The sequence below is a fragment of the Miniopterus natalensis genome, chromosome 2, assembly GCF_054644295.1.
Source record: "Miniopterus natalensis isolate mMinNat1 chromosome 2, mMinNat1.hap1, whole genome shotgun sequence".
NCBI classification, from domain to species: Eukaryota; Metazoa; Chordata; class Mammalia; order Chiroptera; family Miniopteridae; genus Miniopterus; species Miniopterus natalensis.
The window spans coordinates 172,128,352-172,147,781 of NC_142082.1; the positions used below are offsets into that span (position 1 = coordinate 172,128,352).

The window sequence follows — 19,430 nt, forward strand, 5'->3', positions numbered from 1 at the left end:
GCCTTTTGGAAAGTAGTTTTGATAATAGGAAATTTATGGCCTTTGATGCAGTTATTCTACTTTGGGGAATCTATCCTAATAATACAACATGTAGACAATCTTTTGGCACAAAAATGTTCACTACAGTTACTTATAATAGTAAAACATTGGGAAACCCCAAATGATTAATAATACAGCAATTGTTAAATTCTTAAATCTACTCAGTGAAATATTATACAACAATTAAGATTATATTTAAAAAGAACTCACAGTGACATGGGGAAATCAATGTTCATGTTATATTAACGGGATAAAGTATTCCATGATTACATAAATGCAAATACCAAGTAATTTGAGAACTAACATTAACAAAATACTTACTATGCTCATAAGACATATTAAGAAGATATTTTAGAACTAGTGGACAATCCAAGCAATTATGCTAAAGAAATAAAAAACAGAGCCAAAAGTACCAGAAGGCTGTGATGTAGAATAATGGTACCCACTTCCATCCCCAGAACATTATGTTGTTTTACACGACAAAAGGGACTTTGCAGTGTATATTTTTATATTATTTGTGCTTCAGTTTCTAAAACTGGTCACACTATAATGGCCTGTAGACATAGTAATGGAACTCCACAAAAAGTGGATCAAGAGAAAGTCAGAGTTGAAGCTTATTCAGCAAAATATATTAACAAGAAACTGAATTCTGAAGGCTAACAAGGGGGGAGGGGACTTACTAAAATACAGGGAAAAATTGCAAAGTATTATTAACTAGACTCCCACTAAGATTAAAGGAAAGGCTTAAACACATAACAGTAATTCTCAAATATGTATGCTAATACAGCAAGAAACTACCACTTTTAATATACTTGGCTTTCGCATGTTTTTATATTGATATTATAATATGAAAATGCCTTAAGTTCTGGAAATTTCTAGAAATAGAATATTAAAAAGTTGCTTTATTTGCTCATTTTGTATCCCTCTTTAGAACTCTTTTGCCTTCATAGCTCTAATGTTTTCTATAGAAAAATCTTGTTTGACTGCCAGGAATGGAGAAAGTACAAATAAGCCAGAGAGAAGCACCAAATGATTATCATATCTACGCTAATTATGCTAATAAGAATTATGAAGTAAATATACTGAATTCAGACAAAATGCTAAGATGCCACATTATTGCTATACCAATAAACTGTCGCCAACAGCAATGAGTGGCCTATTAATGTCAAAATTGGAATCTTAAGATTTCAATATAAAACATTTTTTAATCCTCAGCTGAGGACATTTTCACTGATTTTTAGAGGGGAGAAAAGGAGGAAGGGACAGAGGGGGGTAGTGAGGGAGAGGTGAGAAACATCAGCCCGCTGCCGCAACCTTTCAGTGTATGGGACGATGCTCCTACCAACTGAGCCATACTGGCCAGGGCTCGATAGATATACTTTTGTGAGCATATCATTATTAAAGAATTTCTGCATGTGCCAATTTTAAGTTCTTCAAGGGCTTAATTAGTGGAACTTTGTTCAACATATTTCCTTACACTGGATTTGTACACTGTGGTTATTTTAAATGCTCCTATATACAGAAAATGCTCTGATTTTACTGTATATCTACTTTAATTGGACTTAAAATACTGTGAAAGATGAACTTTGACCATAGCCCTACAAATTTATTTCACTCATATCCTACAAGGATTCTTCTAATCTCTACTTATTTAAACCTTTATTCACGTGCCTATATCTTTAAAAATATTCTCATTTATTCTTGATGACATTTATGATTCAGTATTTGAGTTCCTGTCATACCAACCAAAACAATTCTGCTAAATAATCACAAGAAAAAGGTTAATCACCTCACAGTACTCTCCTAACCACCATAACACCAGGTATTTCTTCACCTAAACAATTTCTTCACATAAAAATTAATAAAGTCAAGAATGAGAAATTTTACTTACCATTCAATCAGTTAAGTATAACTTGTAAAGAATGAATTGACTTTTGATTAATGACACAATTGAAAATAAAATCTAATTTATAAGTATTAGCCTCTTTCTCCAAGTATTTTTTCATAAGTTTTAAAACCCAGGTTACTCTTGATGGTGATTTAGATACCTTTTTCCCCTCTAGGATCAAAAAATTATGTTTTATTAAATAAATAGACATTAAGTTGATTTCATATCTCTTAAGTTTTTTCTCTTAAGTGTTTCAAACTCTGAAGCCTGCCAAGACTACACAGAAGTGTTGCCAACAGATACTCTGAATTTCAATATTGTAGCATTAACATGAATTTCCTTCCACTGTATGACAACCCATTAGGTAATATCTAATAGTTTATAAAAACCATCATGCTTACTTTTTATGTTAACTAAATTTTTACATTTCAAAAAATTTGTGCAGATTTATGAAATAGTTTTAAAAACATTACTGTGTTAGTGTTTTTATATTCTGCGTAATTTCAACTTTCGGTATCTTACGTATTCTAAAAGAAAACTAAAACAAGTTCCAAATTCACCTTCCTTAGCATCTCTAAGCATAAGCTAAAGTGAGATTGTTTGCGCTTTAAGGAATTAGGTACAACAGATCCTGTGTATCAGTCAATTTCTCAAAGTCTGAAACCTTCAGCCACTACTCTTTGGGCCTTGTTTCTACTCTGTGTAGCTGACCGGACAGTACATCTTGACAGACACAACACCGTATGCCAGTCAAAGCCAGATGACACTCTGGCACTACAGTAGTGTCATGAAGTGATATGCTAATTTTGTTTTGTGATGGCTTGTGATAAATTAACTAGAAGTTCAGCTATTCAAAGTTCTGAAGAACACAATCTGGCCAATTTCTCCATTCCCCACCTTTTCCCTACGGACTCTGGGAGTTTGTCCCTTAATAACCAGCACCTGTTTTCCTGCCTTTGCTCTACCTGCCCTCAGTCCAACTGAGAGGAAGAACTCAATACCTGAAAGCATCCTTGACAACCCATCCGCTTTATTCTTTCAACAAATTTACTGAGCATCTACTATGTGCCAGGCACTGAATGAGGCTTAAGGAACACAAAGTTGAACAATGACAACAAAAACATGATTCCTGTCCTCGTGGAGTTTACAATCTAGAGGGTCTACATTAATCAAACAAATACAAAATGACAAAGGTGTCCCAAGCTGACTAGAGGTATGTGTTCATGTGATGCCATGCCACAGCAGTCTTCCTTTGTGATAGAAGTTAGGGCAAGAGCTGAGATCTGAAAGACCAATGGGAATTAACTAGGCAATGAGTAGGGAACTGTATTTCAAGCCAAAGGCATAGCATGAGCAGTGTCCAGTGTAGAAGCAGCACTCTATCTCAGGTATTTCAGACGCTTAAAGTGCAATGAAAGTAGAACACAAAGTAACTGAAACACAATGAGGCTAACTAAGTGTAGTAATAACAATGAACTTCTACTAAGTGCTTTTTAACAGTGATGTGTCAGCAGCCACTGTTTTAATTTTATGAGACATTAACTCTTTCAGTGCTCGGAGTTACTCTATAAAGTAACAGTGGGCCTAATATATGTGACCTCATAGGTCACAAAATATTTTTATTTTCATCATAAGAGCGATGAAAAGTCACTGAAGTGTTTTAAGCCAGGGGTAAGAATGAGTGGGTTGGCCCAGCCTGTGTGGCGGAGTCATTCCATGCACCAAGGACTCCTGGTCAGAGCACATGCCCAGGTTGTAGGTTTGATCCCCAGTGGGGGGCGTACAGGGGGCAGCCGATCGATGTTTCTCTCATTGCTGTTTTTATCTCTCTCCCCCTCTCCCTTTCTCTCTCGCTAAAAAAATCAATAAAAAACTAATTAAAAAAAGAATGAGTGGGTTGCCTTGATTAAAACCACTTCGAAAACGAGAACTCTGCCTGCTTATAGAGAATGAATCAGAGGAGGTCCAGAGTAGCTGTAGGAAGACCAGTCAGGAGGCCATTCAAGAAATGCAGGCCAAAGTGCTGATGGAAGCTTAGGTTAAAAAGGTGGGGTGAAGTGAAGACAAGTGGACAAATTTAAGAGATGTTTGCAAGTTAAAGTGACAGGACTTGGTAATGAATTGACAGAGGGCAACAGGAGAGAGTGAGTTAGGGAGAGGACAATGTCTAAGGTGAATTCTAGGTTATTGGTTTGAGAACCAGCGTGATGGTGCTGCCATTCACTGAAATAGAAAGATGGCTTTAATAAACTGTTATTTAATAAAATAACAATTTTTTTTAAATAAAAAATTGTTAAACCCACATATATTTGCCTGCAATCATACACAGCCATTCTAACATGGCTTATCTTAAAATAATGCTTCAGGGGAGGAAACAAGATGGCGGCGTAGGTAACAGCTGCACCGCCCGCCTCCCACAGCCACATCAAAATCACAACTAAAATACAGAACCATCACTCAGCTGGCTGCACAGAAGCCCTACAACCACAACCCATCACTCAGCTGGCTGAACAGAAGCCCTACAACCAGGGAACTGAAGGAGCACTGAGAGCAGGAGGAGGGGGGAGACGTGGACGGATTGGGGCTGAATCGCAGAGATGCGCCCCGGGCCCACTGAGGTGGGAATTTCCTGGAGGGGGGGGGTCCCAGCCCCACAGCAGGCCCCCAGCCCAGGGCTCCAGGGCCGGGAAGAGACGTCCCCACAACTTCGGGCTGTGAAACTAGCCAGGACTGGCGCTGAGGGTCGCGGAGGCTGCGGGAGCCGCAGCAACTCCTCTTAAAGGGCCCGCACACGGACTCACTCGGACGCTCCCTCTGAGCCCAGCGCCGGGCAGCAGCTTGAAAGGACCTGGGACACTCGGGGAGGAACTAACCTGCCTGGAATCCGGGCGAGAGGTGGAGGGGCGGCTTCCTCCCAGGCAGAATGGCTGGCGGAGGCCATGGCTCCTTTGAAGAGCCCTCTCCGCACACAGCTGACAGGCAGGCACCCTATTTGAATGGACAGCACCTGACACACCTTTGGCCCCGCCTCGTGATTCCCAGAGACCCCGCCCCTCCCCACCTGCAACTCATCCAGGCCCTTTTCAGTGGCTTTTCTGTGCAAGTGGCCTCTCGAGCCTCATGCTTAGGACTTTCCTAAAATCTCTCAAACAAGCAGCAGCAGGCCCCGTGCACCTTGATAAGCAGCCCCAGGCCTGGCACTAGTGGCAGATGCATTGGCTCATAGCTTGGTCTCTCCTGAACACCTCCAAGCCCAGTACAAGTAGCAGCCAACCAGTTTGCTGTGTAGCTCATGCCGGGTGGCCCTGGGCAAGGCACTGGCACAGGCTGACTTTGCACCTCCCTGGAGGCCCCAGAGACAGTGCACCTGGTGGTCAGACTCAACCACGCTGGATTACAACCCTACCACATCCACGAGTGACACTCAAGGGGTACACTTGGTGAACACCAAAGCTCCACTGAAGTAAATCCTGCTCCATACAGGTGTCTCCAGCACAGCAGCTCTTTGGCTGTAGTTGTAACTGGTCCGCACAGCTGATTGGCCTGGGGGTCAGTTCCTCCCAGTAACGCCAAGAGCAACCAAAGCTCAACTACAACAGGACAGTGTACACAGCCCACACAGGGGAGCACCTAGAAGGCCCAGCTCAGGTGACTGGGGAGGCTGAGCCACCGGCTGGACACCTACTACACAAAGCCACTCTACCAATTCCAGGAGACATAGCAGCTCTACCTAATACACAGAAACAAACACCTGGAAGCAGCCAAAATGTGGAGGCAAAGAAACATGTCACAAAGGAAAGAAGAGAAGAAACCTCTAGAAAAGGAACTAAATGAAATAGATCCAAGCAAGCTAACAGATAGAGAGTTCAGAATAATGGTTATAAGGATGCTCAAGGATATTAGTAAGAGTATGACGAAAATAATTGAGAAAATCAATGACATAATAAAGCACGAATTTGAAATGAAGGCTACACAAACTGAAATGAAGAATAATTTACAGGGAATCAACAGTAGAGTAGAGGACGCTGAGAATCAAATCAGCAATTTGGAACATGAAGACATAAGAAACACCCAACCAGAAGAGCAAAACGAAAAAAGAATCCAGAAATATGAAGATAGTATAAGGAGCCTCCGGGACAACTTCAAGAGGCCCAACATTCGTATTATTGGGGTGCCAGAAGGAGAGGAAAGGGAGCAAGAAATTGAAAACCTATTTGAAAAAATAATTACAGAGAACTTCCCCTACCTGGGGAAAGAAATAGACTTACAAGTCCGGGAAGCACAGAGGGTCCCAAACAAGAGGAACCCAAAGAGGCCCACACTAAGACACATCATAATTAAAATGCCAAAAGTTAAAGACAAAGAGAGAATCTTAAAAGCAGCAAGAGAAAAGCAATTAGTTACCTACAAGGGAGCACCCATACGAGTGTCAGCTGATTTCTCAACAGAAACCTTGCAGGCCAGAGGGAGTGGCAAGATATATTCAAAGTGATGAAAAACATGGAACTACAATCAAGACTGCTCTACCCAGCAAAGCTATCATTTAGAATTGAAGATCAGATAAAGAGCTTCTCAGACAAGGAAAAGCAAAAGGAGTTTGTCACCACCAAACCAGCACTATAGGAAATGTTGAAGGGTCTTCTTTAACACGAAGCTAATGAACAAAAGAATCTGATGAACTAAATAGATCCAGAGACACTGACACATGTAACAGACCATCATATTTCAGAGGGAAGGGGGGTAGAGGGTGGGAAGAGATTAACCAAAGAAGTTATATGCATATATGCATAACCCATGGACACAGACAATGACGGGGTGAAGACCTGGGGAGGGGGTGGGAATGAGGTGGAGGGGGTCAATTGGGGGGGGGGGAATGGGACACCTGTAATACTTTCAACAATAAAGATAAATAAAAAATAAATAAATAAATAAATAAATAACACTTCAGCTCTGGCCAGTGTGGCTCAATTGATTGGAGCATCATCTCATACACCAAAAGGTTGAGGGTTTGATTCCCAGTCAGGGCACATATCTAGGTTGCGGGTTCAATCCCCGGTAGGGGCACGGCAGGAAGGTAATCGATTGATGTTTCTCTCTCACATCCATGTTTCTCTCTCTACCTCTCTCTTCCCCTCTCTCTCAAATCAATAAGCATTTCTTCCAGTGAGGATTAATAATAATAATAATAATCACAACTAGTGTCACAAGGTGGTCTTTTGAAATTCTAGTATAAAATGAGAAAAGAAAAAAAAATACAAGACACCAAGAAAATGTTTTTGACATACACAAAATTAAAATGCAAAACACAATTTCCATTTCCTTACCCTGGTCACTAACATCATTGCTAGAGATTTAGAAAGAAAATTTTTTCAAGATATGGCAACTTTATTTCTAATATGTGATAATTTTCTTAAGAACTCTGGTAAGTTTATTAAAGGTTTATTCCTATATTTCTCACACCACCAAAAAGGTTGAGATTCACTTAATCAATGAAGAATCCTCACACTGTTTTGTAAGTAATTTGAATAATACATCTCTCTCTCTCTCTGTCTCTCTCTCTCACACACACACACACTATTAAAAGTATTATATTTATCTTTAAAAGGAAAACAAATAAAACACAGTGGTTCTCCCCACCCCTGGCAAAATCTGTGAATTAATGACTAAAGTAAAATAAAAGCATTTAACTGGGATTCAAGTCAGAAGACCAGGTTATTAATTGTGACTTCAGTCAAGTCTCTTGTCCTTTCTGAACCTTAGGGTTTTTATCTAACTTATGAATACCTACCTCCCAGGTTTTCTTGTGGGAATTACATGAAATAGTGAATTTTAAATCTCTATAAAAACAGCACTCACTATAAATTTTTTAAAAATTCAACAAAAGCATACAGAATGTTCAGATCCACATTAATTATCATCTCTACTGTTTGTATGATTTTAAGAGGGCCAATGAAAAGGATTAAGAAAAACATTGGGCTCCATAACACTAAATGGTTATAATATACCCTAAGTTTAAAATTTCTATAGAGCAAACAGGATAATCCTGAGCAACACTGTCAGCTCTGCAGAGGTTAATGTCCCATCAAACCTGCTTTTCTATGTGAGACTGCATTTACTGACCATACACCTACAAATCAAAAATACTCCTCAAAAAGAGGAAAGGAGGGTGGAGGATGGGAAGATATTAACCAAAGAAGTTATATACATATAAGCATAACCCATGGACATAGTCGATAACGGGGTGAAGGCCTGGGGAGGGGGTGGGAGCGAGGTGGAGGGCGTCAATTGGGGGAGGGGAGGAATGGGACACCTGTAATACTTTCAATAATAAAGATAAATTAAAAAAAAAAAAAAAGAAAATGTTCACCTCGCTTACTTAAAAAAAAATACTCCTCAAAGGATATTAACTATTCATTTTAAATCTTTAATTAGACCTTTGCTTTTAAGTTAAGACTATTACATAGTTTTAGATTAACATGGTTAAACATCATTTTTAAATACTGTTGAGGTAAAATATTAACGATTTAAATTTGTTCGTTGCTTTTTCCTCAGCTCCCAAAACAAGACCTGTATTTTAAAGTCATGACAATGCAAATGGATGTTATAGAAGAAGAAAAAACAAAGGCCAGTACTGTTTTCAATAAAAGCTAAGTCACTCCAACACTTAAGTAAATGAAACATGACTTCTCCTCCAAGTACTCAGATAGAGGGATGGCTACATGAGGCCAACAAGCAAAGCACCATAAAGTGTCACCATGTGGTCTAAAATTTTCAAGTATCTTAAAGAAAAAGTAGTCTAGATGTTTCATGTTCTATCTTGGATATATTTATGTTTAAGAATGTGAATTTTAAAATAGAACCTCCACTTCATTTAATTTTATCAGAAATATATTTTAAAAATCTTTAAAAGCCTCTCTTGCATAAACATTCATAAACTTTTGTTTCACAATGCATGACTGAGATTCTATCTCAGGTTGGCTTCAACCTCAAGATTCCTAGAAAATAGAATTCAAAATTTACCAATTATTCTTACTATAGAAGACAGTACATATGTCACAAAGAACTTTAATCAAAACTAGCTATATAAATTGGGTATGTGCAAACATCCACCTAATCTGATACTACAAGAATGGTATGAAATTGTTTTTTGTATGTATAAAGAAAATTCTCTGAAAACATTCCCTTCCTTAAGTAGAGAAAAGATAAAGGTAAAGAAATAATATAAATAGTATTAATTAAAATTCTTACAGTTATAAATGCTGCCAAACTTAGCAGGAAGTTAAATTACTCTTACTTCTAACAATAAACGTTTTAAGGAATGTACAAATAATGCTTTTTAAGTCAGTTGGCCATATACACTAATGTTTTGCTTTTTTACAGTTTGTGCTTTTTATTTTTACACTTGTACCATCCTTTTGTTGAAAATTATAGCCTCAACTTATACAGTTTCCACCCATCATTTAAAATGATTTTTCCCCCCACATTTCCAGGTTACTTTGTAAGTTCAGTAGGGTGATGATTTTCCAGAATTTTCAAACCCAGTAATTATATAATTTATTAATCTGATCGGACTTTTTACAGTAATTAAATAATTATAGATTTAAGTACATTATTTTAATCTCATTTAAAATGTACGCCTTTTATTTTACATTGGCCCTAAAAGCATTTGAATCTTTGTAAATAATAGTAATCATTAACAGATAGTGATAAATTCAGCAATCTGTGGAACACAACAGGTTTTCATTTTTCTCTTTAAAAAATCCCTATAGTATGATATCAAAATTAGGAAATGACATCTTTTCATTAGGCGAGTAATTACTTTACAGTATATGTTGACTTCCCTATATCACACCAGCTTAAAAGAGGGTTAAACCCCAAACACAAAACCACCGGAAGACTGTAATGCCCGTACCTAACACTTCCTAAGCTGACTCTGGAACAGTCACTCTTCGTCACATTCCATTTCATTTTATTGTCTTTCCATGACAAAGAAATTCTCACGCTCACTGGTAACATCCCACTGGAAATTCAGCCTCCCTCCTCCGGAGCTACAATCGGAGCTCTGCCCGCCAACCCTGCTGCTCAGCAGTCACCTTCTTGATGTGATGAAGAAGAGCATCTTTCTCCAGCTGCGCCTCTGCAAGGGCCATCTTGGCTTTAGCCAATTCCTGCTTAAGAGACTCATTCTCTTCCAGGAGCTGAAAGGATACATTTGAAAGGTCCGAGAATTTAATCATTTTCAGAAAATACAGACAATTTACATATCAGCTAAAGGTGTGACACTTGGAACAGAAAAATACCCAATGCGGGTGAGGTTGCACTTATGGGAGAAGCTATTTGGAAACACAGTTCAAACCCTTAAAAATGTTCATGAGTTTTGACTCAGCAATTCAAAACATTAACTAACTCCTCCTTTTGAAATCTCACAGTGATTCAGTCTGATTTTAATTTCCCTGGATCACTCCGTGGCTGTGGACACTGCTGACACCCCTCCTTCCTACGTGTCTCTCCTTTCTGCCTCTTGCACCACAGCTCGTGTGTTTATCCCTCTCCACATGCGGACTTCTCATCTCTGCCTCTGCTATTCAAGAGCCCTTACATCTTAATGTCCTATTAGATTCCATAATTGGCCATCTTCCTATCACTGAGTCACTCTCTGGGTGATCTCATGTACTCCTGTGGCTCCAACTATCACACATAGCCTGATCCAGCATCAATTGCTCTGGAGCTTCAGGCCCACGTTCTGAATATCTCATTAGACATTTTTTATCTAGATGGCCACTAGGTCTCCCCTTCTCACTAAGACTCAGTTCAAGTATCTTTCCTCTTAGAAGTACTCCCTAACCCTTAACTATGAAGATTTGATAAAACTAAGTACTTTCTCCCCAAAAAATGCATTTACAGATACATTAAAATAGATGCATTTAATTTCAAAAAGTTCTCAGACTTCCTCTAGTCCCAGCTTAAGAATTCCTGCCTTATAAACCAAGCTGGGTCCTTTCCTGAACTTCCTCAGTCCCCAGGATGGCTTTACACAGTATGTGCTAACGCACCTGCACACCCGTCTTCCCCACTGGACTCCAAGTTTCTTAACAGATAAGGGTGGAATACTGTTCAGTTCCACACCCTAGCTCAGAGCTGATGTCCAACAAACTCTGTTGAACAGATGAATGAACTCATTCTGTGGCTCTATCATAGGGAAACTTCTGCTGGATATTTTACTTATTTATAATAGCAAAAAATAAGAAGCAACTCAAATGTTAACAAATGTTAAAGTTTAGAAATGGCAGTACATCCACATTCGTATTACTCTGCCATTAAAAATAAATATGAAGCATATGTAGGCAATAGGAAAAAATAACTGTTAAACAATGTTAATTTAAAAAATAAAGTATATACATCAGAATAACAACTGTTTAGGAAAATCATGGAAAAGAGCCTGAGAGGAAAATAAAGTAGTACTAATAGCACTGCAGAAGGTTAGAATGTATTAAAGTTGTTTTAAATATATTTCTGAAATATTACAATACTTTCGCAACTTAAAAATAAGACATCAAAATGAGTATGTCCTCCAGGAAGTGCTCCTGGATTCGAGAAACCAGCACTCTCCCACTTACTCCTCTACTTCCCGTTAGACCGCAACCTCTCTGAAGGCTGAGCCTGCCCCCATCTTGCTCAACACTATGTCCACAGCATCTAACACAGTGTGGGGGTTCATAAGAGGCACTCGAAAAACATTACTTAAATAAGTAAATAATTTAAATTATTTAGTATCTAACATTTATTTTAATTGCTGAAATGGAATGAGAATGAATTCATTTTCCCCAGTACCTGTTCTCTAGTGACGTCAAAGGAGCACTCAGGAAAGGGAACTGACTGAGAAGGCCAAGGAACCTTGGGACTTGTCTGAGTGGCTTGAGTGACACTGTGCTGTTTCTTCAGATCATACTTTCCACTGGGAACCAGCACTGATTCACTTGTGACATTTCCTTTCAGATGATTTCCAGTGTTAAACATCTGAGAATCTGATCAAACAAATAAAACGCTCAGATAACATTTTCATACACTTGATAAATCTTAACTTCTACTGTGAAAAACTAATTTAAAAATGAGTATGCCTCTATTAGTATGAAGACACTATTATGAAATAGAAAAATAGAGAAAGTCAATAAAACCAAAAGCTCATTCATTGAAAAGATGAACAAAATTGATAAAACTTTAGTTACATTGACAAAAGAAAAGTATTAGAACCAGAAATGAAACATGGGACATTATTATCAACCTTAATGAAATAAAACTGATTATAAAGGAATACTATGAACTACTGTATTCCAGTAAGTTAGATAACTCAGATGAAAGAGAAAAATTCCCAGGAAGGCAAACTACCAAAACAGACTAAAGAAGAGAGACAGTGTGAATAAACAGGGAGCAGGTAAAGAGACTGAATCAGAAATCAAACAACTACCCCCTCAAGAAATGAGGTGCTGACGCGTGCAGCATGAATGAATCCTGGAAGTATGCCAAGTGAAAGAAACTAGTCCCGAAAGGCATTGTGCAATTCCACTTATATGAAACGTCTAGAATAGGCAAGTTCCACAGAAGGATAGCAAATCAGTGACTGCCGAGGGCTTGCTGGGGAATGGGGAGAGACTGCTAGTGGGTAGGGGGATTTTTGAGGGTAATGAAAATGTTCTACAACTGATTGTGATGATGGCGGCACCATTGTGAGCATATTAAATATCACTAAATTGTATGCTGTGTGAATAGCAGGCATTTGAATTATATCTCAAAAATGTTTTTATTAAAAACAAATATAAAAAACAAGGCAGGGGATATCTTTATACATCAACATTTTGTTCTTACTTTTTGGATCACAGAGCACTTTAGGTTGCAAGTAAACAAAAGCCCAACTCAAACTTGCTTTTTAAAAAGAAAATATATTTGTTTCCATAACAGGAATCCAAATGATGATGCTTCATGCATGGCTAGATACTAGGATTCATATAATGTCCTCGGGAGTATAATTTTAGGAAGCTGACTCTACTTCTTAGGTCCACTTTTATTTTCCTCTGTGTTGGTTCAGTCATCTGATGTTAAAGGTAACCACTGTGAAACAAGTTTGTTTCACTGCCTATGACCCCTTCTCTCTCAGTCTCCTTCTCAATTCACAAAAAAGACTCAGAATGCTTGGGTCACAGTCAAATCATTTACCAGTAACTATGTCCCAAGGGCTGAAATCTCTTGATTGGCCCAGCTGGGTCCTATTCCCGCTTTTATGGTAGTCATATGATAGCCTGGTCCACAAAAATCCCATGGAATGAGAGAAGGGCAGTTCACTAAATCATATTAGATTATGTAAATGAAAGAGCAGCAACTGCTTAACATAATTTCCACCCCGTAACAAAGATTCCCAGAAGGGAATAACCTCAATAGACTAATAGCACTCCAAAATACTAGTTGATTAGTCCTAGCCGGTTTTGCTCAGTGGTTAGAGCATTGGCCCGTGGAATGAAGGGTCCAGGGTTCAATTCCGGCCAAGGGCATGTGCCTTGGTTGCAGGTCTGATCCCCAGCCCTGATTGGGGTGTGTGCAGGAGGCAACCAATCGATATGTCTCTCTCACATCAATGTTTCTATCTTCTCTCTCCCCCTTCCATTCTCTCTAAAAAGCAATGGAAAAAATACCTTCTGGTGAGGATTTACCAAAAAAAAAAAAAAAGTTATCTGATTAGCCATATTTCACAGGAACAAGAAATTGCAGTGTAGTTTTCTAATTTTCTGAAAAATTATTTGACGTTTCTCTTTAAAGTCTTTTCTAAGAAATTGGTAATTGTTTTTAAGACTCTCCGAAGAAGTGTGGAGTAGTATGAAAAGCAGAAAAACAGGTATAAAAGCACCTATTCTTCCATGATGGACTTTAATCACATCCAGAACAGCTGCAAGTATACCTTTGAACACACTAAAAAAAACAGGAAGGAGTGAAGAGAAATATTAGACAAACTGCCATTATCATAGCAATAAACACCTACAACTAATTTTTGAAATAGCTACTAATGAGATTAGTTTGAATGCTCCTGCTTGCTAAATAAATTTGCTTCAAAGGAGGAAAAAAACAGCTTATCTCGAAATTTCTTAACAAGCTACTTGAGAAATTTGGGCCATTCAAAGCATTCACCAAAAGCTCTTCTAAATTCTCAAAAGCAAATAAAGTTAACTACTTGTTTATCATGACTGATGCATTAGTTTGAGTCATATTTATGATACATGATCATACTAGCGTATGTGGTACATTAGGCTATATGTTACATCATACACTTTATACACTGAAGACCTTAATACAATGAATTTACACACAAGAAAAATAACATAACATAAAATGCTTCCTGACACTGGTTTTCCTTTAATCCTTACCCGAGGATATTTTTTCCACTGCTTTTTAGAGGGAGGGTGAAAGGGAGGAAGAGGAAGGCAGGAGATGAGGAAAGAGAGAGACACATGGACTGGTTGCCTCCTGCACCAGCCCTGACAGGGCCAGGGGGTTAAACCATGACCCTTGGGTACACAGGCCGACATTCTAGCCACTGAGCACGTAGGCCAAGGCTCATGACACTATTTTTAAAAATACACTGGGCCGGGCCGGGCGTGGCTCAGCAGTTGAGCGTCGACCTGGGATCCAGGCGATTGGGGTTCGATTCCTGGTCAGGGCATATGCCCGGGTTGCGGGCTTGATCAGTGCCTCTCATCATTGATATTTCTGTCTCTCTCTCTCCCTTCCTCTCTCTGAAATCAATAAAAATATTTTTTTTTTTAAAAAAAAGAATACACTGGAAAGAAACATGAGAACTCTATATAAAACAAAGCATACTTGTTTATGCTTAAAGTATGTTGTTCGCTACCTGAACTTTTAACAGTAATGAAGCTGACATTTTAATCTTTGTTGGTCTGACTTTCTTTTTTTTCTTTTCTTTTTTTTAATATATCTTTATTGATTTCAGAGAGAGGGCAGCAGAGGGAGAGAGAGAGAGAAACACCAATGATGAGAGAGTCATTGGGGATGGAGCCCGCAACCTGGGCATGTGCCCTGACCAGGAATCGAACCCCGATCGCCTGGATCCTAAGTCGATGCTCAACCACTGAGCCACGCCCGGCCGGGCAGTTGGTCTGACTTCTATGTTTGCTCTAGTTGGCCCCAAACTCCAGAGGGGAATACTCTTCGGTTAACAGTTCCCCACAAAGTGCTCCTACCCCAGCAACAGTCCCATCTTTTGTGGGCTTATGGCTACAAATACTTCTCACGTTCTCTCTCTCTCTGGTTTGCTTGCTTAAGAACTTCTGATTCACTAATGGTACTTATTTTTCTTTTGCAGTACTATTATAACTTTATTCTGTTAACATGTTTTATGTCATCTGATGAGATTTTGGTAGGAAATGAATAAATGCATATATCAGTCATCACATTTCACCCTCAAATAGCTACTAACAAACTGAGGAAAAAGACACCTAAGTCTACAGACTCAAGCTCTTTCCACTATTCCACACTACCTTAAAGATATAATCTTACATTAAAGACCTTAAAAATCTTGCTACAATGGATAATAAACATTAAAGCAGAACCAAACAAACAGCAATATACTGTACGTAACTGAGTTCGCTGAAAAGGGGACGCTAGAGATACCCTTGGAGGGGAATGAACAGTTCAATGGAGGAGTAACAAGCAAGTACGATTACAGACAGGAAAGTGGGAGACAAATTCCAAGACAGGGAGGGCAACGGGGTGGCTGAGTAAATATAAAAGAGTGAGAAATAAAGCTAAGAAAGAGATCCAGAAGGAGCCCCAAGTAAGATCAAGAGTCATGTAAGACCACAAAACCTCTCTCACTTTCATTCAAAACACACTTGTAGAACAGGTACTAAATCAACTGTAATGAGTTATGTCCAAGGTAGAGAACCATACGTAGGCAGTATTTTATTACAATGTACTGAAAGTGTCCCTCAGTCCTCTACTTCTACACGTGTACAGACATACAGCAGTAAGTGTGAGGGGAAAGAAACAATCAGCTTGTAAATAATTTAATTGCAAATTTCAGTAGGTATTCGCTTAAACTGTTTTTCACATATACCTCTGATATGAAAAGAGCCATCATCATTTCTCTCTACCACAAGATGATCAATGTGAATGGTTACAGGAGCGGGTTCAAGGGATACTGTACTACTCCGAGGACTGTCATCCTACAGGAAAGAGGAGCAGGATCAGCATGTTGTTATTAAAGTAAGTGAACATTTAAACATGAAAATGTGAAAATATTAACATACCTTTAAATTTATTTTTGTGTTAGAAACTTGTATCTTCATTGGCATCACTGTTGCAACAGTATCATCTTCCAAAAAATGTTGAATATTCGTCAGAGAAGATGTAAGAAATTCAGTGCTAAAGTTTTCTATATGGCATTGCAGAAATCCATTTTTTTCTGCAAGCAAAGAGTGTATGACAGCACCAGGCCCACTTTCAAACCTCAGCGAAATCTCAGGAGAGGATCTGGCATGAACAACAGCTTTATGATCAGAGCCTACGGAAACGAAGAAGTAAAAACTGTAACTTGTGGCACTACACCCAGCGTCATTCTCAGTTATTTGTCATCAGAGGGTACAGTCATTTTGTACAATGCAAAAGCAAGAATAAAGTTTTAATATTTACCCTTCATTTAAGTGGTAGTTACAGTACATATACAACATTCCACACACAGCCCTAAGTTTGTATCTTATAGACAATCTTCTACGGCAATCATGCTTACTTATCTCTATTTTCTACTTTTTAGTAACATAAACAACACACCATGATATAAATCTGATACCATGGGTGACTCTGATACTTAAGAGTGTGTCTGGGAATGTACCTACCTATAAATCTGTAACATAATGAACTGTCATGAAGAAATAGTCATGGCATTTAAAATGACTCTTAAGCCATTTCTCAAGAAGTAATGAAAGCCTGAAGTTTTGCCCCTTCCTCATTAAAACTGGGTATTAAGTATTTACATTTATTTATGCCTTGGCCTTGTTCCCAAAAAAATTTCAGGCAGCTTACAGAGATATGAATACTGGAATTCAAAAACAAATTTTTAAATTTCAGTAAAGCACCCATAGACTATCCAATTTTTTTTTTTTTTTTTAATTTCTAGTGGAACCACTGAAATGAACTGGGCCTTGTGGTAACTATCTTGTTTATTTTACTTTATCTAGCTCCGAGTGGAAGAGGAGCACCATGCACATGGCATAATCAGGTAAAAAATAAGCAAGCAACAGAAAAATAAGGAAAGAAGGGAAAAGGAAAAACTAGGTCGGAAGGTTAAGAACTCAGAATACGTTATTTAAATTTATGTACCACGGTAGACAAAATATGAGCTTTCCAGCAGCAAAGAGGAAAATACAACCCAATTCACAATTCCTAAAGCCCGTGAGTTAAAAAACAAATAACTATTCTGGAAGGACAAAGCTGTTTCAATTGTGAGGAATCAAAGTTATCTGTCCAGTGGGGCCTCATAAGAAGACCCTGCTAATTAAATCCATGATGGAAAATGTCTGTTTTCCCTCAGCATAGATGTGAATATGTACTTAGATATGTTAGTGTTTTTTTCCTATATCAAGAAAAACGAGAGTTAATTAACTTGTCTATTTAAAAATAAGAGCAATTAGAAACAAACAACTTGGCGTATGTGATTTTATAGTGTCTTTTACTGATCTATGTATCTACATATTCATGTATGTACACGCCAGGTACATACTCCAGGGAGCTGAGAGCCAGAAATAATTTCAAACAAAAAGAGTATTTACTGGGGCAGACATTTAAAAATATCCTCAGTAGTCAAAAACCACTCCTTCCTACTACCTCTTTTGCCATGAAACTATTATATTAAGGTCTTCCTAATGAAGGAATCCAAAATCCACACATTATAGAAAAACAAAAGCAAACGAAAGCAATCAAATACAATCTTTGTTCGTATGCTTATTAACGTTTGAAATGTTAAAGCTAATGTTTTCCTCTTTTTCCGTTTATCCCCTTTCCCTATCCTTTCCCTCTCCTTTCTCTCTCTCTTTTTTCATTTTGGTTTGTTTGTTTGTTTGTTTTAATCCTTCGAACAACCAATTGAGACAGGTGGGAAAATAAAAGGTATGAGAAAGCACTGACTATACAACCCATACACACAAGGCATTTCAAAATGACTTCTTCAGTTAGAAACAACATGAGAAAAAGTAATAAGCCATGGTACTAAGTGAGCTATAAAGAGTGAAAAAATAATTGTGCAACTGGAAATAATCTAAGACTACAACTTGAAACGTGGTTGGGCTGGGTATAGAACATGGTCTAGGTTTTGAAATTTTATGTTCAAGCTTTTTTAGTTTTTTCCCCCCCGCTATGAAACCTTTCCAATTATATACTTAGCTTCCTCCTTTTTGCATACTATTGGAATTCACACTTGCTAATTAATTTAAAATTCTTGAAATTTTTTTAGCAGATACATTGTAAACTTGCAAGGCTTACACACAGAAAAGAGCCAGGAGCCAATTTTTTCCAATGATGCTGGTTTATAGGAAAATGGCACATTACCAGTAATTCCCATGATGTGAAGTGATAGCACACTTATTTGAATATCATTTAGGACTGTGTGTATTTCAATATGTTATATATCAAATAGCTGCAGCATTCTGTATATACAGCAAAGAAAAATATTACAGGGCAGTGACTTTTTAAAAGATTTTAAACTGATGAACAAAATAGATCCAGAGACACAGAAGCATGGAACAGATTGACGAATCTCAGAGGGAAAGCGGGGGTAGGAGACAGATTAATCAAAGAACTTATATGCATATATGCATAACTCATGGACACAGACAATAGTGTGGAGGAGGACTGGTGGGAGGGGGCAGATGCTGGGTGGAGGGGATCAATGGGGGGAAAAGAGGGGGACATTTGTAATACTTTCAACAATAAAGGTAAATTTTTTAAAAAGTGGATCATTAAAATCCATATTTAATCTGTCATAGTCTGTATAACTATCAATAAAATGCTTTCATGTAATTTATATAGCAAAGAATATTTTAAAAATTAAGTATCATTTTAAGTTCTTAGTATAGCTATTCTAATAAATTCATTTGTTCAAATGACTAAAAACCATGAATAACAACTTTATTTAAACTTTATCTAAAAAAGGATGGTTTACTGTGGTTCCCTCTTCATACCCTGCACATTTTGTTGCTTATATCCATCTATGTCCAAGGGAAGGTGTTGGTCATAGAATAAAGAATGAAAACAGGATTCACGATTTTTCCAAATACCAAGTATTTGGAAATATTTGCTTATAAGCAAAGCAATAGAACATAGAATTTGACATTTATTTTAGTATGAAACTAAGTTTGATCTTCTAGGATCACTATAGCACTCTTTTCATATACAAATAACTCAGTTTTCTCAGACCCGTTATCTCAAAGAATGGGAAGATTGAAAA

The 19,430-nt window shown here is 37.9% G+C and overlaps 1 protein-coding gene across 3 annotated transcripts in view; it reads right to left on the reverse strand.

The window, feature by feature from the left end:
• Positions 1–8,346: 8,346 nt before the first annotated feature.
• Positions 8,347–19,430, reverse strand: part of BLTP3B (bridge-like lipid transfer protein family member 3B) — a 64,284-nt gene continuing 53,200 nt past the window's right edge. For 2 of the 3 annotated variants that reach the window (XM_016223164.2, XM_087814851.1), the window contains exons 18-21: positions 16,240–16,493; positions 16,047–16,155; positions 11,759–11,952; positions 8,347–10,125 (exon numbers count right to left, since the gene is read on the reverse strand). In XM_016223164.2, the coding sequence (XP_016078650.2) occupies positions 9,976–10,125; positions 11,759–11,952; positions 16,047–16,155; positions 16,240–16,493 (707 nt within the window). In that variant the 3' untranslated portion in view covers positions 8,347–9,975. The remainder of the gene's footprint in view (positions 10,126–11,758; positions 11,953–16,046; positions 16,156–16,239; positions 16,494–19,430) is intronic. The other variant, XM_087814852.1, reaches the window with a different exon arrangement.